General features: G+C 35.8%; 1 protein-coding gene across 1 annotated transcript in view; it reads right to left on the bottom strand.

Annotated features, from left to right (window-relative positions):
• PRKN (parkin RBR E3 ubiquitin protein ligase) overlaps positions 1 to 27,336 on the bottom strand; it is a 665,258-nt gene that overhangs the window by 425,972 nt on the left and 211,950 nt on the right. Inside the window, exon 4 of the mRNA XM_079333471.1 lies at positions 9,405 to 9,523. Coding sequence (XP_079189597.1) covers positions 9,405 to 9,523 — 119 coding nt within the window. The remainder of the gene's footprint in view (positions 1 to 9,404; positions 9,524 to 27,336) is intronic.

The raw sequence follows: 27,336 nt of genomic DNA, 5'->3' as shown, positions 1-27,336 counted from the left end.
ATGGAAATAAGGACATATACAACATGCTGATCTTTATTATTAAATCCTGATTTTTTTTTCTTTAATAAAGCAATAAAAGCTGGAACTTAGGGATGTAGAGACACATTCGAAACAACTGTGAAGTGCTTCCACCATCAGATCATAAACAGCTGATATGCACATGCAGATCAATTCTAAGTAAATACACCACTGATACTCTCTTCACTCATCTTTTATGATGCTGTGCAAACCCTTGAAAATTTCCAGGGTTCAATGCTACATATATATTTGTATAGCTATTTTAAAAAAAGGAACTGGACTCCTGAGATGAACAAGTTTTTAACACAGAAGCATTATGATATTTCAGAACTACCCCAAAACAAACATAACCCCTTCTACATTCTAGATATACCACTAAACTCTTTTTTTCTGCACAATGCGGCAAGCCTTAAACATATCCAATTCCTGCAGGGGAGCAAGGACGTTTGCTTTATCCGGTTGCTTACAGCAGAAAAACTTATTTAAGTAGTAAGAATTTATTTGTGGACTGTTAACTGGTCATCACCCCTAAGAAGAAGGGGAAAACCTTCATTAGAACACCATATACCTCTGCCAAGAAAGTTAAATCAATATAACTACCCTGGTTGTGGCTCCACCGTGTTAATAGATGTTTTATAGTAATGAAGCTCTGAGGAAAGGTTTAATGAATTTGACCTTAATACCTTTAGATCAGAAACCTATCCATACAACTCTAGTCAATGTAACTTAAAATTAACCATTTTTTAGTTAGAAATGTCTGAGTTTTACTTAAATAATGTTTAAATACCCCAAACCTTTCTCATTGAGTAATTCAGTTCAAAACTAGGAAAAACAGCATAAGCTGGTATATTCCAAATGTAAAGATTTGGAATGATTTCTTCCACAGTGACTTAGAAAAAAGACTTGTTTATAGTTCTTTTAGAGGTGAACAGTCCCTTTACTATGTTTTAAATTAACCATTAGAAATATCAATAACTTTAATAATAATCATCATCATCACTATTATATGATGATGCTTATTGTTATTATTACTAATAAAATACACCAGCTCCTTAATGGAGATGAAGATACACTTCCAAGAAAATAGTTTGACATTTGCTGTTTCTGCTACTAGAATACTTTAGGTAGATATACTTACTTTTTCCTCCTAAGCCAGCTGATGCCTTAGATATTTCAGCATTTTAAAAACTAGGATGAAAAGTACTGACCCTTTAAATTTGTTTAATATTCATCATTATCAAAAATGTTAGAATTATGTAGTGTGAGCATGATCTCTTTGTACCCACAGCTATTCATGGAATAACACTGGGTAGACAGAAGTTTGGATGTACTTTAATAAAGAAATCAAATTAGGAGAGTTATGCACAGGGACATCTCAATCTCAGCTGCCATATTAATTAAAAATAAAAAAAAAAAAAGGAAAAAAAAAAAAAAGCCCCACTATCACATCCCATTATTTGTTTCAATTACATTACAACAATATTCCAGCAACACATCCACAGCACGTTTTGGTCTTATTGAGTAGCAAAGGGGATCCAGGAGGGATCAAGAAGGATTTACCAACATATGCAACTATGGCTCTAAAATCTAGAATGCTGATGAATATACACAGTATCTCCTTTCAACATAAAAGGCTAAGAAACTTTAGAAAGAGGACCCTTCTTTGTGAGAGGAGGAGTTACAGTATGGAGAAAATGCCACCTTTGCATGTAGTTAAGACAATGACAGCAGTGCTGCCAAAAATTAATATGTAACTTTTCATTTCCCTGGAGAACAATACATGTCTGTGGGTGCAACAAGCAAGCAGAGGGAAAGAGCATTCCCTCTCTCATTACATTTCTGCCCAAAGAAGAGGGGGCGCCAAACTGCCCCCCAAACTAAAGCTGAATAAGGGGCTTACTTATCACATCTGTTGGTACTTGCTTTTTTTTCCCCCCAAAAGGAATACAGCTAAACAAAAAGACATAACAACATTAATAGAATTAGCACAAGACCTATAAGGGTGAAAGAGTTTAAAGTTCACAGCTGATCTACATTTATACATTTGGAGAATGTGCAATATTACATGAAAAAAAATTCAAAAACTACAGATATTTTTGACAAAACAAGTGTTTCTCTGAGCATGGTATTTTTCACTAGTCCCAGGCCTTCCATGATATACTGACATTAGTGGTGATCTCATCTGCTTGTATAAATATCTGAAGGGAGAGCACAGAGAAGACAGAGCCAGTCTCTTTTCAGAGGTGTCTAGTGACAGGACCAGAGGCAATGGGCACAAAGTGAAACACAGGAGGTGCTGCCTGTGGAGCATAAGGAGCAGCTGTTGTACTGTGAGGGTCACTGAATGCTGGCACAGGTTGAGCAGAGAGCCTGTGGAGTTCTGTCTTTGGAGATATTCAAAAGGACATGGTCCTGGGCAACTGGCTCCAAATGGCCCTGCTTGAGCAGGGAGGGTTGGACCAGATGACCTTCAGAGCTCCCTCCAACCTCAACCATTCTGTGAGTCTGCTCACAGATAGCACAGCAACTGCAAGGACAAGATATGCTGAACACCATCTGTATTACTGGGCATAAATCTATCCTCTCTGGCAAAAGAGTTTATTAGATATTTGATTCAGAAACTCATGTAAAAGTCTTATCTGAAAGTAAATTTGGTAACTGTTTTCCTTTTCATTTATGACTGTTGTCACCCAGGCTGGAGCAACTCACTCTAGGCTTCACATTAAAAGGCAGTTTTATTTCACAGCATGACTTGAAGCAGTACATAATACTGAAGTCATTTTCCCTCTTTCCAATGGTATTTTTCTTAGCTTTTAAGACACTTTATAATGTGTAACCTCACTGAAAACACATACTGCAATAAATAGTATAAATCATGCATAGATATCTCAGAGCTTCTAATAGAATTGAGTTAAAATATATTTTCGTATCCTATTGAAATTAAAGAAATACTTATATTATTTTTTCAACTTAGAGGCAAAACTGTTTCCTTAGCCAAGTTTATTTTACATTAAAGAATTGCTGTTCCTGTCTTTTGAAATGGATTAAATCTTTTTTTTCTTCATAAATCAAGTGTGTGCTTTCATTTATTGTATAGTACAATTTATATCCAATGTAATGAAATTTTTCTTAGGGGATATTTAAAAATAAATGAAAGAAGTAGCTAAAAGCCTGAATAAAACCATGTCAGGTCTTCTGAATCCTTCCAACTGTTCTCTTCAGATGGAGCTGAGCATTTTGGAAGCCATCCCTAATGGCATTGTGACTATGTGAGACAGGTGCAAGAGTGAGGTTGTCCTTTAAGAGGTTCAGAATAAAGTGAGATTTAGAGCCAAAGAAAGAAGTGGAGAAGAAAGAATAAAAGTTGTAAAGTAGTAATTTGCAGACACAGCGTTGAGATTTCTTATTTCTGTAAGTGCAATGGTATCATAAGCAGACCCCAGGAATACCAGCTGGAGCAGCCTCCCCAGGATGTATCTGGATTAGATGTTAGAAAAATCTAACATATCATCAAAGAAAACAGACTTTCTGAAGACAGAATGCAGACATTATCCTGTTTTTTGGGTTTTTTTTCCCTGACATCCATATTATTAAAAGCAATGAAGTCAATTGATGAGCAACAGCAAAATCAGACCTGCAGATGCCCTGCAATCGTCCTTAGGGAAGTTGCACCAGCAATTCCAAATTTAGAGTCAGCTCAGCACTAGATTTATTTAATGCTGATGCTCTGCACCAACTCACTGCAAGCAATGTGAGAACAATAAGGAAGAGTAGATGACACAAACTCCTTGTGTGACTGTCAGTCTCAGCAGCTCTCATTCAGCATCCCTGTTACCATCAGATGACTGATAAAGAGTGCACAAAACAGTACATTTCCCTGTGCAGCAGGTAGGGAGAAGAGCAAAATATGCCTCTGGATTTCACTCTGGAACTCTGGCACAGCTAGGCATGGCCTACACAACAGAACAATGCATCTGTATTTAAGATGTTACCTCTCTCTCCAAAAAACATTGGTTCATTAGGAAAAAAACACTAGGCTTATAATTAAGAGTGCTGACTCAATATAACTAATGAAGAATGATTTCCTGATTCTGTGGAAACCCTGAGAAAAATTTTTCCAAGAGCTTATTTTCTCTGGCCTAGTCTTCTCAAGACAGCATTAACATCAGCGCCCAGTGGTGGCAATTTAGATGTCAGAATTGAGGCATTTTTCATTATTTATGTAGAAAGAAGCACATATACTGAATATCTGTAATTTCCTGTAAATGCTACTTCTGTCAGCCAAATGCAGGGAAATTAAGCTATTTTTGTACTAAGACATTCATTAGCAGGAACTCAACAATAAATGATTGTTTCACATTTGTTAGTTTGACCAAGGAGTCACACATTACAGCAGTAACTTTTTTATGCACAGTATTCAATAGTGTTTGTCATATGCAAGCTATAATAGACATCAAAAACATTTGTATCCTCCCAGAACACATGTAATTTTGTAGAGACAAATACCTATGTAACCCATTCTCAAGAATTCAATCACATTTTTAATATCTTCCCAGCCTGTAAATGAGATCATACTTGTTCACATACACTTCAGTGGCTGTTTTTGCAGTTTACCTTTAAAGGACAAATTGATTTTTGTAATCTGTTTGCCATATTACCCCAGTGGTGTAACCATCAGAGGGGAGAAGCTGACTCAGCAACAGTAAGGACTACATAATTTCAGAGGTGCTACTTGTCCCTTTTTCTTTCAGTCAGCAGTACTCTCTTGTTTCTCTGACACTGAAGTAGGAGACAAGTAGTTAAATCCAGGAAAAAAAAGTATGAACTCAAATGAGCAGTGGTGAGAGGTTATGCACTGTGAAATAGAGTTTTACAATTATATATTTTAAAAAAAACCAACAGTGATCAAAAGTATACTGCTTCTTTTATGTTATTGTAAAGTCTCTGCTATGTTTATAGTAATCAAAAATAAACCACCATATTAAAATAGCTTAAATGGAGCTTGCAAGTAAGAACTCAAAGCAAATTACTGTGTTTCAGATCTTTCTCTTCCTAGGAAATACAAAAGTACCAAATTCCAGACACTGTACTATCATCCATTAGGAAGACCACTTACACCATGTATGACCTGCTACTTATCAGTCACTGAAAGGCTCTTGTGCAAAACTGTAATGTACCACACAGCCAAAATCAAAATCACCCAAAATCACAAGCCTTTCATGGTTCCAGAGAAAATAAATTCAGCAAATGTCCACTTCTTTGGTAGGTTTAAGATTAAAAGAAATAGATGTAAGCCACATCCTTAATTTGATAAACACGGGAAGAGCAGCTCTGTGGCAGAGACAGTTTTAACAAAACCTGTGAAGTCAGGAGACTCCTCTGGAGCACAGAGGGCAGGGACAGCAATGGGACAGTACACACCAGATGTGCTGAAAGGGACAGAATCTAAATCTCAGCTGCAGAGAGTTAGATCTGAATATAACTCCCCATGTCTAAAAGATCTGACATAATGATGCTAACACTTGCAAAGAGGAGCTATGACAAACTCCTTTGTGGCTTGTGCTGGATGATATACTGAAAATTCAGTACTAACTAGCGAGGACACGAGAAAAACAAGAGTGACCAAGTAGTGATGAGTACCCCCACTAGAAATGGCCTCACCCTAACATCTGTGCCTCAACAGGGAGGCCCAAGGTCTACTTCTCACACTTCAGTCCAGACCCTTACTCTGGTTGAATTCTGAATTATGACAGATACCAAACCAAATATCCCTGTCTTTATTTTTTACCAGGAGTACACACAGAGTCAGATACATTGGAAAAGTGTGGGTTTGTGTACAGCCTGCTGCATATAAATTCTCAGAATCTGGCCTTCCATTCACAGATACACATTTTCCGTTTCACTGGAGGCCCAACACTATGAATGCTAAGGCTGCTACAGCTCCAAAAGAAGGACTGCAAATGTGACTGTTATAATCAGACTCTTTTTTGTGGGTTTTTGTTTGTTAGTGTATTTTGAGTTGTCTGTTCCTTTGTTGTTTGATTTTTTTTGTTGGGTTGTTGGTATGTTTGTTTGTTGTTTTGTGTTGTTTTTTTATTCTACAAAGAGGAATACCCTAATTATCTGGATCATGGCTACTAAAATTTTCAAGCTATATGAAAAAACTTATTGGTAGGCCTGTAGGTGGCCTACACAAGACTCCCATAAACCAATCTTTACAGATATCTTTCGTGCTTGTTTAATTAGAGAAACAAGGGAGAGGCAATATTTTTATAGTAATATTTTTAAATTAACCTGCATACATCTCCCATAAAGCATTAGGTCATGAAATTTTCATAAAGTGCCAGGTAAATTTCAATTGTAAAATGACAAATTTAATATTTAGTTGTACGGCTCTCTATTTCACAGAAAAATTGTATCATAAATTTAATCTGACCATCATATATTAAAATAATGCTATGGAAACAGGCATGACTGCTAAATATGGTTTTAGAATAAGACTTCTTAAATGAATAAGTAAGATTTTAAATGCCAGTCAAAACACCATGAAAAAAGAAAGCTCAATTTAATTAGGCTGGTCATTTGTAGCTTAGGTAGTCAAAGGATTAGCATGTAAAGTAAGTGAAGGCTGCACAAAGCTTTGTGGAGGTCTTACACAGGTATTCTCTTTCATCTCAATAAAAGACTTAGTGTAACAAATGTTGGCTTACAGAGTGCTTTGGTGCTTATGGCACAAAAGAGCTTCTCAGGAAACTTGCTGTGTTACCATGTAAGGGTCAGGCACAGTTTACCAAGACTGGGGTGAAAAAAGAGATTAAAAAAATAAGTGGTTTTGCTGACAGAGCTGTTGTATAGTGGTACAGACAAGTTTTTTAATAGTTTATGTCAACTTTATATTAACTAATTTCTATATAAAAGGAGAATAACTGTAGTACCAGCACAGAGGATATCTATCATCAATCAGTGGTATAGTCCAATGGGATTGGAGGGGAAAGACAGAGAGTTTGGAGTAATACTACCTTGAACTTTTTTTAACCTTTTCAGCAGCCTTTGCCTACTGTAGACTGCAGTGAAGAAAGCAGGGCAAATACAGCTCACTAGCTGTGAGAGCCACACTTTTGCCTGGCCTTAACACAGAGTGGTCTCTGTGCAGTATGAAATCAGTCTCAGTACATATTAGAATCTACTACAACGGGAACTATTTTCTGTCTCCTTGGAAAGTGGCCCAGAAAAGAAGGTGAGGCAGGCACATGCAAAATCTGCACCTACTCCTTACAACCACAGGAGATAGATGCTGTGTGTTTATAAAACAAACTGACTGTTGCATAGCACATTCATGACATTAAGAGTGCCCATATTGCAAGCACTGCACTTTGGAAGCACATAGGACTGCCAGCCCAAACTGCAGGAACAGCATGCTCACTGCTCCTGACTACTGTGCTCTGCTTCAATTTGAGAGGAAAAGAATGATAAGAGATTTTCTTCATTTTGGGAAGAAAGTAACAAGGATCTCAAGTGTAAATTATTTTCACAGCCGAGCATTATTTGAAAACTAAAACAGAATAAAATTATCATTTTAAACTCTGCAGAATATATCTCCCTTTCCTCTTTTGTACTTTTATGCTTAAGTACCTTATCAAATCTTCTGAAAGCTGGCATTTTTTGAATCAACCTTGAAAATTGGAACAGCTTCCACTACAAGTTTCCAGATACTTTGCTTTCATATGTACTGTAAAATATGCTAATAGAAAGAAGAAGCAGCTGTAATCTGCTCATTCAATTGAATTTATCAGTCTGCATATATTTATTGTGTCATTGAACCCGTATTTGCCAAAAGAATGTAGGCCCACGTACATTCCAGGCTATCAGAAGTTATTTATAGGTATACCTATAAATACTGAAACTTCTTATAATATCATTTCTACCATGGAGTTGTGAGGAATTCCTAGAGAAAATACAGGGTTGGTGTTTTTAGGGTATTTTTTTTAAGTCTCCAAAACAAAGAACAGTGTAGATACTGTAAAAGCTGAAAAGTTTGGAAATTTATTTAGGTTTATTTAACACAAGGAATGTAATGATCCCAAATTAAACAGCACAGATGTGAAAGTCGTCATTTCCAAAAGCAGACATGCTGAAGGAAACTGCTGATTCTAGAAAAGGACTTGTGTTTGATGTCAATGGAATCTATAAGATTCAGACTGATCTATTGATAAAAACAATGCCTTTCAGCAGCTCTGACTTCATGTATACAACCTGGATACAATATTGTCTGTGGTTTTATCCACTGGAAATGTATATTAATGGTGTCTTCTTTTCTGTCTTTATTTATATGTGATTCAAGCCTATCACTAATCACCAATATTTAAATAAAAATTTTGAGAGAAAAAGAATCCCCTTAGATGTGTTCATCTGGAACACCACAAAATGCAACACTTTGAAGCCTCTGAAATAAATCAGAGGTAGTTGGTTAATTCAGGAATAGCACACAAAGCTTGAGGGGTATTTTGCTTGTGGCTTTTTGAATCAGATGTATTTGAACTTCATGTGTTTGAGCATAAATTGAGATGTATTTGAGCATAGTATGGTTTATTCTTTTCAAGCAGAATACAGAACCTGAGGTTTTAATTGCTGGGTTTTTTTTACAGTGCTATTACATGTAAAGACATTGAAGTACTGTGCTACACTGAGACCACAAAGCTGAGACTTTAAGCCACAGCAAAAGACAAATTTAAATACTTGAACATGGGGTGAATATGAAAGTTCCCTTTAACCAAGCCATAGGATGGTATGGCTCAGTTTTCTTCAAAACCTAAGCCTTTCACATATCAAACCTGGCTGACAACCACTGATTTAGGAGAGAGGAAAGACTCAGATTCAACAGTAACATAGTGAAATTTAGCAGCACTCAGAAGAAAAAACCCTTCAAAATTTTACATTTCTGCACATTCAACTCACTCCCCAACACTCTCTCCTTTTAGGGTGCAAACCAAGATTGAGAGACCCCTTACTAGTTTTCTGTCCACTTTTCCTTGTCTTTACATGCTGCAACAGGGCAGGAGGGATTAATATTCTCAACTACACATTCAAAAAATTCTGGCCTCAGTCTACAATGGTCACAACCTAGATGTTGTGAAACACCCCTAGGTGTTTCTGCGGCCTTAACAACAGCTCCAAGCTTTAAATACACATCTTTTTAGCACATATGTAGTTGTATAAATTGTGCATACAATCAGGTTAATCATTAGTCTTTCAAATAAAGAGCTAAGTATGTCTTTCAAGGACTGGGGCTCTACATCTATACATAGCCATATGTATGTAAATAGAAAAGACTAGATATGTCATCTCCATATATCCCAAAACCTTGAAACAAATCCAAAAAATCTTACCCTTGCCAACGTCAGGGTCCCTTGTTTACACACACTGCAACGGACTCTCAGCTTTCCAGGCTTCACAGCTTGGCAGAAATTTTTGCAAAAAACATAAAAACTGTTGTAACTTGCTGCACCTGTCAAGAGGGAAAACAAACAAACAGCAAACAACCACTTTTGATGTATACTGAAAATCAGCAGCAAACTGTCATGAAAGCTTTCTGACTCTATTAATGATATGTTAAAATCATTTTAAATTCTGAAGACAGCTTTGCAATCATCTTTTCTTGCCTGGTCTAGCTCCTAACACCTTCCAGTAGCTCCTGCTTCTTGATCAATTAGTACATGTAAACTACACCTCTAATGCATCCAGAGCTTGCCACTGATGAGCACCAACTGAAATCCTTGGCAAGTGATGCATGAGATTAATTAGTCCAGCCCTCCATATATTGCGTCTCACTTCTACTCTAAAATTGTCTAGCTGCATTTTTAGTAGGTCAAATTGCATGAAAATTTCTTTAGATGAAGTTTAAAAGTTTAATTTGACTGATATCATAAAAAGAATACAAATATTTAATTTAGAAAATTTACTTCTATTCATGGAAGACTGGAAGCCAGTTCTTTATTCTTGCTGGCAGCCTTATAACCTAGCAGTTTTCAAACTGCTGCCAAGATATTAGGCCAAGTCAATTTTCAAGGAAAATGAAATTAAATGCATTTGGTTTTGTAAAAGTATGGATCAGAATGTGATATGAAGAGAATTAAGAAAGCCCAGGGCAATGATAATGAATTTGATTTCACAGGCAATGCTGGTCACTGTTTTGAGTGAGGCATTTTTTAGAATAGCTATGACTATTCCTTGCAAAATGTTGGAATATCTCTGACATGGTTTTAATCTAGACTGGACAGCTCCAAGTTCAGAGATTCAAGCTTAACATCAGAAGTTGAAATGAGACCAGGATAAAGTTTCAAACAAAAATTTCTCAGTATCAAGAGGAGATTTGACCCATTAGCAGTAGTGAACTTCAGAATCAGTAGCAATTCCTTAGAGGTGAAAAGTTTTTCACTCTCTTTCTCCCTATTGTCTTATTTCTCCCTACATTCATCAGCAATACATGTTTTAGGTACATTTGAATCCTAGCACATTACCACAGTAAATATTATCTGGAATAAATTTTTTTTAACATGGCTGACTTCCTTTATTTTTACATGTCCGTCACACAGCAAAGGGTCAGACCCCATGTTCTGCCAATGTAAAATGCCAATCAATTACATTTTATACCTATTCATGTCTTCCTTATTTAAACTTAATCAAATTTAATATAAATGTAACTCAAATATAATTTTATTGACCTCAGAGAACTGTGTCATTCATCTAAGAAAAAGTGAGTAGATGTCTACAAAGAATATGTACACTGTTGAAAGAAATTTTGTGACACTTTTTCCATTTTTCAGAAACATTAGCTATGTAGGAGTATACCAGTGATACATCCAAAACTAATTTTAGTTAACTGATCTATCAAGTGCTTTCACTGTGCTTTCTTGGAAAGTATTGACCACCATGGCAGAACATAAAGTATTATAGAACTTAAATGGAATTCAGTTCAGTTTTTGTGGGAAATTACACACATCCATACATTCGCACACTTATACACTTTTTATATGAATAATTGCAACTCAAAGACTGAGAGCACACCTCATGAATCAGTCTAAAACACATTTATGGGATTAAAATAGTTAAAGGAAAAAATACTTATACTGAACTATTTAATATATGATACAATGTTGTGAAACTTACTAAGACAAAGTTTTGGCCATCTGGATATCCATTCACTCATACTTTGCTGGAGGCTCTGATTATTGGAACTGAGAGCGTGTCTGGATTAGAACTGATTTGAGCTAAAATCCACATCACAAATCTGAACTATGGTATTGCATATGAGAAGGAGGATTCCTGCATTCCTATATGCAGGATCAGCAGATCAATCAATGAGAGTAAAGGTCAGTGCCTTTAGCACAATTCATAGGGAATGCTCCATGACTTAAGAAAGTAAGAATGGTATTGCTAGTAGAGGTCCACAGTAAACAAGATGATTTCAGACACTTATTCCTGACTTGGTCTCAACAGCAGGAACTGAGATCAGAGTCCATTATCTATTCTGTTATCACCAGTCCTCTCATATTGTTCCAATTTCCTATGTGGGCTGTCTAATGGGGCTACTGAAATTGCTGCTTTTATTCACACTCATCCTGAGTAATTCTGTGGTGCCAGGGCTGTGTCCTAGTTCAGTCCTACACTCCAAACTAATTTCTGGCATGACTCTAATGAAACCCTTCCAGTTAAAAAAGAACCATCTTATTGAGTACATGAGCCCTTACAGCATAAAGTAATTTGTTAATTGGCTGATGCTTTTCCTGATCCAGTCCTCCACTCCCTGCTGTCTTGTGTCACTGTCTCACATTTTATGCCAAGGATTAAAATTTATTTCAAGGATTAAAACACTTGAGGCAGGAATCATGCTCTCTGTCTGCTTTGTGTTCTAAGCTCATTCCATCTGGAGCCAAAGATAAAATTATTTTATTGATAATAGTCTGCAAAATATTCACAGGATAGTATGGCATAAATCAGCATGACCGAATACTGCAGTAAAAAATAGTAGTCATAGGAGAGGCCTAAAATGAGACATATTGCTGATTTACTATAGAGGATAAATCTTATGCATTAGCTTGATATTTGCTCTGTGCAAAAATAGACTACATTAGCTCAATATTCATTTTTCTTAGCACTTTCAATTTTGTTTTTGGTTTTCATGAATATAAAAAGTCTCTCCAAACACATTCCCTGCGCACAAATTTGAAACACAAGAAACAAATTTATGATATAATGGGTTGGAGCAGTTAAGCAGCACAGATCTATTCAGAGACACAGAATAACGTTAGAAATATCTGCTTTAGCAAGTAAGCTGGAAAGGGACATGACAAGAGGAATATACTGATTTTAGGAGTGTGTAAAATGGAGATTTTCAGAAGATATTCACCATTTTATGCAGATGTGAGGATCACATTCTCACAAAGTGCAGCTACATCATTAAGTGCATGTCCTGAGCAGCATCACCAGGCAAAACAAAGACTTAATTAAAAATGTAAATTCTGCAAGTCGGCTTACAGTACAACACTGATGACCAGCATTAAGCTCTTTACTGACTTTTCATGTCATTGACTACATTAGCATGGTCCTTGGCTGAGACTGCATCCCCTTGGACCCCTTTTCAAAGAGAAACTGAAAGACCCAGGAACAAGGAAATTTGTCTTATGCACCAGCTCTGACATATCAACAGTAACAAAGAATGTAATTATGGCATGGTGCCAGTAATCACTAAAATTGCTGCAGAACCAACCATATAAGTAAATGCACGAGGCACACACCTTTTGGGTGTATAACTTTAAAAACTAATGAGAATTCCAAAAGCAATCTCTATTTTGCAGTTTTCACTTCCAAATATTATCATCTAAAGCCACTTATTACATGCTAGTTTTAGGAAAATGCTTGATGGTTTTCTCTATGGAATTCACTTAATTAAGTTGCCTTTACTGGCCAAAAAATAAAAAAAAAAAACCAACCCAAAACAGCAGGATTATATAAATACAAGAAGCCTCTCATTTATGATCTGTGTCTGGACCTGTCCTCTCACCACAGTAAGTCACATTCTCTCTTTTGTACTTCTTTAAAGCTAATTTCCTCACAAATATCACATCACAAAAAAAAAAAAAAAACCAACCAAACAAAAACAAACAAACAAAAAAAAAAAAACAAAAAAAACCCCAAAAAATACTTAGAACTGTTTTTTCCTTTAGCATTTTATATTAAAAAAGAAGTAGCTTTCTCTGATGTGTATCCCAGTATTCTTATACTGTCTCCTCCCCATTTAGGTTTTTAAGCTCCTCAGGACTGTTGTTAATGATGGCCATGGTCTGGGAGGTTCATACATGTTAGTCATACCACAGACCAATTATTTTGATATGCATGACTAGTTAATGAGAAAACATTAGTCATAATGACTATAGACTTGATCCTGAAATCACTAATCTGTCAAAACACTCATTATCATCTCTATGGCTGTTTAAGTGAATAAAATCTAAATAGGGATATTAGTAGAAAATCTACTGTTTTCATTTTAACTACATTTTCATATAGATTATACTGATTACTTTCCTATAATCACCTATTTACTGAGTTTTTCCTAAAAACACCTATTTACAACAGGACACAGCTACAGGAAATGGATCAACAGATTGAAAACTACATAAAGTTAGCATTGTTTCAATTTCCATTATATTTACATTTAGACTAGTTGTAATCTGTAAAATTACAAATTTAGACTGTCAGAGTCCTTAGACTATTTTAGCAATTTACACCCACATAATTAAAAATACCACAGAAGAAAAAGCAAAAAAGTATTCTTCCAACTGTGTTCACTTTAATTTGTTTAATTTGTTTAATTCAACACAGTAGGAGGAAAAAACATCTGAAGTATAAACCCAGAAGACTCAAACAAGTGAAAATTTCCTCATAAAGGTCAGTTAAAAAAAAAAAAAGAAGTAGAAATTACTTATAAGGTCTCATTCACTTTGCAAAAATACAATTGCTATGTTTTGTCTATTAACTTTTGTCCTTTAACCACTTTTGTTTGTCTGCAAAGATTTCACAGAGCACATAGCTTTCCTCCCCAGACCCATGTATGTGGATGCACACATGTATAAACTTCTACCTGTTCTAGATTATACTTCTTCTTTATGATGCTAATTTAGAACATGAAAATGGTATTTATTTAACAGCTAGATTTATCTAATTGATTGTGATATTTTCTAGTGAGAAAAACTGACACTTTTATGATTTGACTCAATTAATCCTAAAGTAGATATAAAAACATATAAACATGTCAGATAAATTGTGTCTCAATGGTCTGTTTCTTTTTATTGTGGGTATTTAGAACCATAAGGTGTGGTAGAAATATCTAATTTGCAAACCTCAAAATCAGTGAAGATGAACCCCACTTGGTGATGCCATACAAAAGAACTAATGACTAAGAGCTGAAGAATTCTGTAGTGAAAAATATGAAACAGAATGAACCTGAAAAAAAACCTAACAAACCAACCACAACTCTTTCTTGATACTTAAATAGGACTTGCAGAATGTCTATGGATCTCTGGTAGTTAAAGTACATGGAATACACAGCTATTTAGAAAAAAAAGAAACTGACTTGTCACTGTTACAAGGACTAAAAATTTAAAAAGAGCTCAAATTTGGCTGAAGAGGGTGTAATTCCTAAGAGGTGGAGTATCAGAAGTTATTTGACAAAGACAATGGGGAACACTTATCTTTTTAATACCTTTTCAGTGAAAAAAAATTTGTGTGAGAACAAAACAACCAGGAGACATCTATGAATTGAAAATATGCAAAAAGCACTGCATTTGTTCTATCTTAAATTAGTGGAATTAGTATATTAGTCTTTCTTTTCCAGTCATTATCATGAAGGAATAATCTGCTTCACTTTTCTGAGCCTCAGTATAATTTTCCTCCACTTCTTTTTCATTTCACCCAAATCCTTCATTATCTTGTTACCCATCTAACTTCTGTAATTACCTTTTCCTTGTCTCATTCCCTTTCCTGACCTCTATATAAGCTTCACCTTTCTCTTACCTCTCACAATATATCCTTCTCTTCTTCAGCTTGCTCTCTGATTTTCAAAGGAGCAAATTTCAACATTAATGTTCACATTAACAATAAGGAGTGAAATATTAAAAAAGAGAAGAAAAAAACCAAAATACAATTGTGATGATTCTGCCAGACAGGAAAACATGGTATAAAAAACCCCCAAACAACCAGAAATCTCATGAAACTGCTGAAAACCTGGCAAATAATACATGGGAGAAAAACAGTATACAACAACAAAGTATTCAAGACTTAAGAGTCTCAAAAGGTCTCCCATAAAATGTACTTCTTGTGCATGAGGAAACCACTATGCAGCAATCATGATATTCCCCACAAAGCTTCACCCTGTGCTGCTTTTTACATCATTGAAGGAACCCTGTGTGACCTGTGGTGATGACACCTGGCTAGGCCTGGTTAATTTGCAGCTGGAGGAGTGACTTCTGAGTTTAAGCCTAAGCACATGAAGGGAAGTGAAGATGCTCCAGAAGGCTGTGTGGGTCACACAGATCATTCAGTGTAGGCTTCAGTAGAAGCAGCAGATCCAGTTGATCACAGTTTCAGGAAACCAACTAATAAATGTTGAAAAATTAAATCAAGAGAGTCCATCAAGAAAGTCCATAACAACAAGGCTGGACCCACATCAGGCCAGAAAAAAAGAATATACAAGATATACATCCAGACACAGCACACTTAAAAGCATAACCCAGGAACAAAGGAAAGAACCTGAGCTCAAATATAACACCTAGGCCAGTGGGCCCACTGAGGATGTGAAAGGTGAAAACCTCTGACAAAGCTACCAGCAGCTCTTTCTCACAAAGCTCTTCTAATAAAAGTCTGACCCAAGGTTACACAACTGCCCATTTCACAACTGGCCTTTGACACAACTAGCTAAACACCCAAGGAGGGAGGGAAGTTGAAGAAGTCAAAATAATGGCTATTCCTACTGATTTGCTTCTCTGTACTAGCTCCCTAATTATTTCCTGTGTCCCCAAAAACCCAGCTCTACTCAACTATAATTACAACTCAAGTAATTACACCTATGAGAGGCTGGAAACCAGGGACAACACTCTTGCTGTTAGGTTTGTTACAATCTGTCACCCTAACACATGACATCCTGGAAAAGTTTGTTTTTCAGAACACCCAAGGAATATATAGTAAGGTAACAAGGTTTATGGATGATAAGTGATTTATTCAAGGTACTAAAACTTTATCCTTCAAGTGAAAAAGGCCTGCTTGGATGGGGTTTTGACCAAAGTGGTCTGGTGGAAGGTGTCACTGCCTGTGAAAGGGGATTGGAACTAGATTTCTAAGGACCTTTCCAAACCAAATAATTCTATGATAAAAAGAACCTTTCTCAGCAGTTTTTAAATAGAAATTATATTGTTACTGAATGAAATGCAAAATTCTCTTGTGTGCAAATACATAGTTAAAATACAGGAAATAAAGTTCAGGAATAAATGATCACTTTTCTCAGTACAGTCCCAAAAGAAAATTGTTCCAGGACTTGAGTATTCACCATTAGAAAAAGAAATGAACAGTGAAGTGGCAAAGTTTGTTAGATATGATAGTAAAAATTAAGGCCCGACCAGAAGACTGAAGACTGCAGGATGCTGAGTGACTAACAGTAAAATGAAAAATTAAATTATTTGTAGATAAATGTGAGGTGATATACATAGAAAAAATAATTTTACCCAAACAGTGATGGTCTTGACTAGTTATTATCACACAAAAACAGAATCTTGGGGTATAATAGCTAGTTCTATGAAAATGTCAGCTCAATGCTCAGTGGCAATCAAAAAAGTAAATTAAATGCTAGGAATTTTTAAAAGAGGAATTGAGAAGCAAAAAAAAGCTCAATCAAATGAAAAATAAAAAAAAAAAAAACCAAAAAAGAACAACAACAAAAAAAAAACCTACCCCAGAAAACAATGCATAAAAGCTGTAAAAATCCATCATGTTCTCCATTTTCAGTGGCATGTGCAATTCTATCTTTGCTTTGCATTCATAAATTCCACAGATACATCATTCACAGAACTGTCCATTAATGCACTACATAACTCATTAGTGCTTTTAATTCTGACATTTCAGTGTGTCACAAAGCATAGCAAAATAACAGTATACCACAGAAACTGTCCTTTCAAATGACCTGTGGTACTTTCTTTTCATTTTCAATGCCATGCATGTCAGGCTCCACACTCTGAAGCTCCCACAGAACCAGAATTTTAATGACGATTTACTTCTCTTAGAAATGAAAGAGAGATGGAAAATGGCTTAGGAAAGATGTATCTATAACTTAGTTGATACAATGTTTTTCAATACAGACAGAAAATACCACTACCAGCACTTTTAAAACTGAACTATTTAATTTCTGAAATGTGCTATTTAATGACATAAGTAACTTATTATTTCAGTAAAAGTAATATTTTGAGGAAGTTCCCTAGCTGGTTTTACAAGTGAAAAGACATAAATTGACAGTATTTCTTTTAAAGCCTTGTCCAGAAAAATGGAAAAGATTGAGTAAAAACGGCCCTTTATCATGCTATGTTTTGTCAGCATAATGGCATGGTCATTGCATCACTTTTATATAATGCAATACCAGGACTATATTGTAAAGAGTAGGAATGATTTTAAGAAAAAGGTCAGCTTAGAATTCCACATTCTCTGTTCACATATGCTCTGAACTGGAATGTTGTATATACAACAACATCCTTTTGCACTTAGAATACTGTTTTAAACCACAAACCTAAGTCAAGAGGTTTCTTTATCTCTTTAAACCATTGACCAAAAAGGTTTGGGAAGAAGTGATAGTAGTTTTTCCAGGTTATTAAAACCAGACTAGGTATTTAAGCAATGGGCAGTAAACAGCAACTTTTTAAAACAATTCGGTTGTGACACATGCTAAGAGCTAACTTCCTTCTGTAGAGGAAGGAAAATACAGAACAAAGTATTTCAGGAAAAGAAGGAAAGGCAAAGAGAGAATGCACTCTAAACTCAGAATTTAAACCTCAAAGTTCCTCTAGCTCTGCATTAACTAACAGAATTCCCCATGCACAGATTAGCTGAAAGGCAGCAAGATTCATCACATTGAAGTAAAATGTGCAGAAAATGGAGTCATAGTAATCCTCACTGACATGTTTACATGTAGAGGCTGCTGAGCATCTATGTCTGTTATTTGATAAGAAGCATGGAAATAATAGTCTCAGACTTTGAAACAGTGATACCAACTAATCCTATCCTTTCAACTCTTACAGATGCCTCAACACATCTATAAATTCCTCACAGAGAGGTGATAGTACCCATGATCTAGTGATCTCCCTTGCTATGCCAAGATACATAATTCTACACAGGAAAGCTTTGAGCTTCAGCTCATGCCCTTCCCCACTGCACTTTGGGGAAACCCTTTGGGGTGGCTCCAGCCAGATAAACCTGTTGGCTTGATCATCTTCATAAACAAAAGGATGACACACTTTGTCATCCAGAAGTAATCAAATGGCTTCTCAATCAAAATGAATAAAGCTAATGTTCCTATGTCGATATATGTCACTTTTACTCCCAATTATCCCTTTTTCCTTTAATGCAAACCTATGATGAAGTGAGAATGCAGTAATTTGCAGGTCCTGTGAGCCTTCTCAGTAAGAGATATTATCAATATATATATATGGTTAATTTACCAATTTAATTGATTCATCAGTTTTTATATACACATTTTTATACTATATGTAAAGTGTCTTCAAATGTGATACCAATATGAAATGTTCATTGCATTTCAGAGGCTAGATTATATAACAGTTCTCTGCTCAACGTTAATTTAACCAATCCTGCTATCATTCTTAAACCTGTCAGTTTAGGAAACCACCCTCTGTCCCATGTTAGCATTCCTACCACATGACCTGCAGAGCCTCCCCTCCTCACCATCCTATGTACAGCATGGGGCTTTAGCAGCTGCTCGTTACCCCACTCACAATTAGTGTAACACCAAACCAGAGGCTGCCAGCTGAACTCTCAGTTGCTCCCTGGGGTGCCACGCCAATCAATTAAACAAATCAACTCTGTAGAATGGTTTCTTGAAGTCAAACAGAAATGTGTAAAGACTATTTTGTACATTCAACTTGAGATGTACTCCATACCTCTTAATCTCTACAAAAGCCTGTTCTCTGGCCGTCTCACATAAACCTAAGAAAGCTGGTTTGTTGTTTTTCTTTCCATACAATGCTTTTCACAGTTTGTCAAAGTTATGTGCTGGAGGGCTTCTCCTTTCTATTGCTGAATTCCCAACTCACACTATAATGTAGAAGACATTCCTACAGAGTCTAAAGAGAAAAGATTTCCGTCAAATGCCTCCTTCTCTCCTTCATCAGTAACCATTTGATCTCTAGTTGATTCTCCTAAAGAATTAAGATAACCTAATGCAGATTCCTGTTCTACTATGTATCTGTGCAGGAGGTAATCAACCTTGCAGCTATGCCCTATTTATAGTATATTTATAAGCCATTTAGCCAGAAAAAGTGACTCCAGAGGGGGCTACAGGACAATAGGGATAGCAAAATCAAATATGATAGAGATTGTGCAGAAAGTTAGATGTTTTTTAGATGTGGCAATGTTTCATTAAGATGTTTTATTTATCTACATATTGCTGGTCAAACACAGATCTTTGTACCTGGATAGCAGATATAAAATGTGTTTTTTCACATTTACACTGCTAGATTTAGTGTACCTAAAAAATTTCTATTACAGATTAGGAGACAAAATATTGAGGACTGGTAACATTCCTGTTTGAAACAGATTTTTTTTTTTGCATTTCTATTTTAAATAATTCACAATATAAAGAAGACATTGCTCAAAATTAGTCAAATACTAGTTCAGCTATGGACCTCGTTATATACCCAACAAGTTAAAAATTACTGTGAACAATGCTATGGGGTTTAGAAACCAGGACAAGATGATCTTTACTTATTCATCCCATTTTGGGTATCAAGAGGGATTACAATGTAATATCCATAATCACTACTCTGCATCAAATCAGGAATTTAGATCTTAATATTTTACAGCTGAAAATAGTGGATATTTTGATATTTATTTCATTACTATTAGAATAAATACACCATTCTTTTGAAGAGAATTAAAATTTGCTTGGAAAAGATCCCTAAGAATGTTAATTATGACCTTCACCTGGCCATATCATCATCCTGGCACAGACTTCATTGAAAAAACTACTGATGTTTGATTCAGCTACTCCAAAAATAATTAGTGGAAGCTAATTATTAGGGAAGAGTTGCAGTTGAAAAAAAATTCAGTTGCCAAGAGAGATACCTTTAAATCAAAAACCAACGTTGCCAGTCAGTTTCCTTCCAGAAATACATGCTGAGTATTGTGTGACAAAGCTAAAGACGAAACTGTGGTGAACAAAACGAGGTACTGTGGCTCCTGCTACCTTAGTTGCTCAAGTGAACTTTTAATCTTTTTTGGTGGTTTTGATTAAACCACCTTCATAGCCAGAATGCAATAAGATGTCAGCTAGCACTGAAAACCAAGATACCAGGGTTTTTAATAAAATCCCTGGCAAGTGGACAGTGTTGTGGGAAGCTGAACACCAATAAGCACAGTATATGACGAACAGGCTCAACTTGGAGCGTGTCTTTCTGTCTCCTCATCCTCCTCATGAAGACCCCATTTCCATATCCATATGTTTTTTTTTTTTTTCTATTCCTGTTTTTGACAGGTAAATGTCAAGACCCACAGAACTGACTGTTGCTCTAGCAGGGCATCATGGAAGCTTGGAGAGAGATTGATGGTGCTCAGCAAACATGATGGCTTTCAAGGACCCCTGGGGCACTTTGCTCCAGGATGCAGCTGCCACCTTTGATATTTCAAGCTGTGTTTTGCTGAGGGGAGGATAGTTAAAATATGAACATATCTACACCTATCTATCTATATGTATTTATATAGCTCTCAATCTCTACCACATGGGCTTTAATTTTGCATGGGCTTGCAATGTAGTTGCAGATCCTCTACTCCAGAAATGCAGAAAACATTACAGGTAGACAGACTGTGAAAACTTAATCTGAAGAATTCATCTGCAAATACCAGTTATAGCAGTAGTTGATTGTAACTGTTAATATATTGGTATTATATAACTGAAAATATAATATATACTCAGAATCTGTCATGTTCTCAAGATAAGACCTAAGGGTGAATACTCACAGAGGTGTCAACAGTACAGATAGACTTGGAAGATACAGTTTCAGGTGTATCAGTGCATATAAAGATTCTTTTTTTTTTTTTTTTTGAACTGGCAATTGAAAATAGTACTTTTATTCTTAAGATTGATGATTAAATAGGAATTTCCAGATCCTGGATACCTCACTAATAAAACTGTGATTCTGAGGCAGTAGTTACACAAAAAATTGGTGCCACAGCACATGCAACCCAGCTAAGAAATTGCAGCACAAGGTTCTGCACCCGAGTCAGAGCAATTCCAAGCACAATCACAGGCTGGGCATGGCTTGATATCAGCCCTGAGGAGAAGGCCTTGGGGGTATTGGTGAATGAGAGGATGTGCTGAGTGTGTTCGCAGCCCAGAAAGCCACTTATATTCTGGGCTGCATCAAGAGAACCACAGCCAGCAGGGCAAGGCAGGTGATCCTCCCTCTTACTCTCATGAAAACCCATCTGGAGACACGTAACCAGTTCTGGGGCCCCCAACAAAAGGATGTTGGAGTGGATCCAGAAGGCCAAGGAGATGATCAGAGGTCTGGAGCACCTCTCCTGTAGAGACAAGCTGAGAGAGTTGAAGTTGCTCCTCCCAAAGATGGGAAGGTTCCAGGAGCACTTACAGCAGCATTCCCATACCTAAAGGGGACTACAGGCAAGCTGGGCAGGGAGTTTTTGCAAGGGCATGCAGGGATGGAACAGGGAAGAATGGCTTTAAAATAACAGAGGATAGGTTTAGGTTGGATATGAGAAATAAATTCTTTACTGTGAGAGTGTTGAGGCTCTGGAACAGAGAAGTTGAGGATGCACCAACCCTGGCAGGTTGGATGGGGCTTTCAGCAACCTGGTCTAGTGAAAGGTGTTCATGACAGAGGGCTTGGAATTAGATGATCTTTAAGGTGCCTCACAAGTCAAACCATTCTATGATTTTATGATTTTCACTTGTGCCTCAGAATTGGACTCTTCCTATCAAAAAAGAATCACCCTAAAACACTATTATCAATGGTTTTACATGTAAGAGATGTTTCCTAAGTGTTACTTTCCTATTTTTCCTAGTACCATCAGTAATAAATTCATGTCAACAATTATTCTGGAAAACATAAAATGCATAGTTTTTTTTTTTAATCAGTACAGAACATTTTACACCTACAAATGTTACCTCCTGCTGGGGGTGTTAAGATGCAAGTGATGCACTTGTAAAATAAAGTCCATTCATGTTGTTCCCTAAAAAACAATCAAAATGCATTGTAAGAACATGCCTCTGTTCCACCCCACCCCTGGGCACAGGAGTCAGCAAATGCTACTGTTCAATTAACATGGAAGGGCTTTTAAAAACAATAAAGCAATTAGACACGTCCATGAGAGATAATTATGTCATGTAAAGATAAGCATTCCCGGAAGAGCTTTAGCCTCTATTAGAAAAGAGCATTTTTTACATTTTTCCTCTCAAATTAATTTCAGAGACGTGCAAGGCGTGATGGGAAAACGACACCATTCTCATCAGTGTTAAAAGCATATGATATGAATGAGGTCTCCAGAATGGCACTGGCTGCAATAAATTATCAAGTGTGCGTTCTGTTTTCTGAAATGGGCTCAATTTATCATTTTATTGAAAAGGTTCCATTATGCTAATGTCTTATAAAATCACTTTCTGCTGTTGCTAGAAGGTGAAGAGGGGATATCAATTTTTATATATAGAATTTAGAAGAATTGCAGCAGTGAATTGTCAAGGGTTAATAACCCTAACAGAAGATAAAATATACATAAGAGCAAACTTCCAAGGACTTTGTAATGACAAATTTTCATAACCCTACTGGAAGCAGAGTAGTTTTCTTAAGCTTAACTCTCTTAAAAGAAATGTTGAGAGAATTAGCAATAGTTAATTTCTGGGCTGAAAACTCTCCCTCTCTTCTTCAATTAGCCCTTGAATTGACACTGGAGACTGTTTTTGCCCAACAAAGATTAGAATAGAAAATACCATTGCCAGTCTTGTCAACTTGCCCAGATAACAAATATGAAGGATAATCAGACAGGGTGATTATTTGAAAACAGGAATTCGCCTTCTCTAAATAAAACTTTATGTAATAAGAACATTTTTCTTTTGAATTATTGTTTACAAAACAGGAAATTATTAAAGAAGAGAACTAGATTTAGATAGGCAACATGTTTGATCTTGCATAATAGCAATTTTGTGGTTTTGTGGTTTGTATTAAAAAAACTCTTTTTTTGCTGTGCACCAAAAAACCAGAGTACTATATGAAAACATTATCGTGTTTTTAAAAGGAAACCTTTTCCCAGGGGCATGCCTTCCCTACCTCTGAACAAACTCACAAAGCATAATCAAAGGAAGTACAGCATCAAGAGGGATAATTTAATATGTACTGACATTAACAAGCTGCCCAGGGAAGGAGTTGAGTCACCATTCCTGGAGGTATTTAAAGTTCAGATGTGGCACTTAAGGACACAGTTTAGTGGTGGACTTGGTAGTGATGTGTTAACCTTTGGACTCAATGACCTTAAGGTCTCTTCCAACCTAAACAATTCCATGATTCTATGACTGCAATATATTTCAGCAGTTGAAAACAAGTGGAACTGGAGCACTTTAACACTATCTCACTATTGGATCATCAATAAAAACCCTTCTGGATCTCACAGCTTCAAACACGGATCACAGTTCAACTCCTGTCATAGAACACTTACCAAACAGCTTGAGAACTTTAAATTTTTGGGAAATTCTCATTCAATACATAGGAAATATTTTGTATGATTGAGTAAAAATTACATCAGATGTCTCTTTACACTATGAAAATGATATTGCCATACTCTTCTATTAATACACCTAGATTTTTAGACCTGAGATGCACATACTTGAAAGATGGTTACTTATGAAAAACATATTCTAACACTGTGACAGTCTAGTCAGGCACAAGGTGTAAGCATCTTGTATCAAATATGTGACTACCAAAGCAACAAAGAGGTGTACAGATGCACATATCTTTGTCTCAGGAGGCACCCTCAAAAGCTTGTAACACAAAACAAAACATGCATGAGGGACTGTAAATGGGCAGAAATTCTCCCAGGTATGGAACACCCATGAAAGGTAGTTGGCAAAACAAAAAAAATGGAAGCAGTGAAGGGCACAAAGGAGATTCAGGACAGGGACAAGTATCATAAAACTATCGAATAAGAAAGGAAAAATGGAGAAGAAGGAAGACAAGTGCTTTAGTTCCAATTTCTCCTTTAAAAGAGCTGTCAGACCCAATGAACTCAGCTTTGGTGACTACAACACATCAGTGCAAGGAACATGGCATCAGGTTATGGCATTGTACATTGACAGCAAATTTAAGATAAAAGGCCTAACAGTGAAAGTCTAACAGTGACAGCAATTAGCAAAGTGCTGGACCTAACCACTAGCACAGAAAGAGCTATCAATGCAGGAATTTTGTAAAAATTTGTTTTGAACTTTAAAACAGAGTTGTACATACAGAAAATTTACAGTGTGTAATGAAGACAAATGCAGCTTTGCTTCCCAGGACTAATATATTATTCCTGAGTTGGTATTTTATTCTGCATTTCTTAAAAACGTAAATTAATACCTTCCATTTTCTGGATGTAGATTGATCCTCAAATTAGTATTGCATTAAATATTTAAAAGTTTGTAAAATAATATATTATAAAAAATCTGAATCAAATATACACTAAATCATAATGTGGTGTTTGATGCATTTTCATTTAAATTAAAATAAGTTGAATCCTTATATAAAAGTAAACTGTCAGGGCACCAAATCCAAAAATAAATAGTAACCTAACTAGTTACTCAAATATGTCTACTGAAAGAATACATTGGTTGCATATTAAGTAATTAATACTACCTTTTCTTGTACAGCAGTATCAATTTTATTCAAATGGATGTCTGTGAAAGAGGACTAGAATAAGAATCATGTAGCCACCAGGAAATGCTGTAATAGTACTTCAAGAAATTTAAGAAAGGTCAGCATAAGCACTCTAGCAATTTGTTTTTGAAAAAAAAAATTTATAACTCTAGGAAAAAGGGCCTAATTACTAAATGCAAATTGCAGAGAATACTGATTTTCCTTCTCCAAACTACTGATTTACAATACCTTGGACCCAAGGTATATTTAATTAATTAATTAATTTTATAATTAAGCCACAAATGATTTGTACACATGACAGAGGAAAAGAAAAATCTTTATACTAATTAATTTTCTTTGGAAAAAAATACAGTTTAATGACACAAAAAATTTTAGGAATCCTTTTTTATCTCCTTTAAGGAATAGCAAATCCTTAGATATTTGGATTCACAACACAGAAAAGCAATATTAGGTCAGAGCTTCATGTTTCTGAGTGACAATAAAATGTTCTTTCCATGCTGGAAGTAATTTTGAACGGATGAGTGCTCATGTTTTGATGAAATTCTCAAAAAGTGATAAGAAATAGTTGCAGTTGTTCTCAGCTCAGTACTGGGTAGTCCTACTCAGCCTAACACCACATGCAAATGGGGAGACAGATCTACACCACAACCCTGCCCAGCCTGGATCTAATTTGAGATTACAAAGCCTATAAACTGTGAAGTAATTTCAGAACAAAGAAACAACAACAAAAACAAACAAAGAAATAAAAGCAAAATCTCCAAAACTGCAACAAATAAAACTGAGAAGAAAAGGCATTTCTACTACTTTTGTCTGCAAAGACAGGAAATCTGGAGTTCTTTGATGAAGAGATAATTTGGATCCAATTTCATGTATTTGTCAGCTTGCTAATGACTTTCAAATTTCTGAATTTCTCACAGAGAAACACACTGTAGTCTGAAAAGCACAATGCAAGTAAGATGCATCTCCAGAGCAGTCAGGAGTTGGTTTTATTACTCACACAAAAGTGGGGGTGAGCTGGAAGATGTCCTGTTACATGCTTCTGCAAGGAGCAAATGATAGTCTTGGTGGAGACACATTGCCAGGCTAAATATATATATATATATATATATATATATATATTTATATTTGATGAGGTTTTTGCCTCATCAAATGCAGCAGTTCATAGTACCTAAGTATATTGTTTATATAATAACAGTACAGTACAACAAGAGGTGCCTCTCTCCTGGTTTGTCTGGTAAAGTTTTACATTTTGGCCTCTAAGCATTCACAGAAATACTTCAAAAATACTATCTTAGCAGTCAAATGCTGCAAAAGCTTCAGGGAGAAGGTCTTGTGATGTGAAAATTACTACAAACCTTTTTCTTCAGAACTCAAAGGAGGGCAAATAAAACAAAATCAGAGCAGGAACATGGGATCAGCATAACAAATAAAAATAACTTAGGCTTCAGAAAGACTTAACTCTAAGTGTTTACCACTGTGGTTATGGAATAACATGTCAGACTTAATAAACAATAGATTGTTAATAAACAATATTAACCTAATCAATTAATTAAACCTTTGCCTCTAAATTGTATGTTTCAATTTGTCATCTACACACAGAAAAAATAAAGATTATACCTCATTCACATGTCTAGGTTGTTACTGTAGACTGATCATCACAATCATTCATCTCCTAAGGTAACAGCTTGCTAAGTATAATTTCAGCTATCAGTGATGGTACCTGCTTTCTTCAGCCACTCATTCCTACTACTATTAGACATTTCATTTATGCCAAAGGAAATACTTGCTACACAGTAAAGTTTACTGCAAAACTGATCTTTGGAATAATCTTCTTTCTCTTTTTTTTTTTTTTTTTTGGTTTGGTTTTTTTTTTTGTTTAAGTGACTACAAATTAACTCACCCTAAATCCATAAGGAGAAAAAAAATATAGTTCCCCACATTGAACAAAAGGGTGGAGCTGAACAGACAAAAGGACAAATTTTAATAGTGAGAATCAAAAAAGGTATGAAGTTATCAGGCCTTTAAAAAGAACTTATTAAAATCCTTTCACAAAGAACTATCAGTCATTAGAGTGGCTCTTCTTTTTTTATTTCTTCTATGATAAAATGCCCTTATAATTTAATCACAGATTAAA

The sequence above is a fragment of the Erithacus rubecula genome (assembly GCF_903797595.1).
Source record: "Erithacus rubecula genome assembly, chromosome: 2".
Taxonomy (NCBI): domain Eukaryota; kingdom Metazoa; phylum Chordata; class Aves; order Passeriformes; family Muscicapidae; genus Erithacus; species Erithacus rubecula.
The sequence above is the reverse complement of the archived record's forward strand: the minus strand, read 5'-3'. Positions and strand labels throughout refer to the sequence as shown.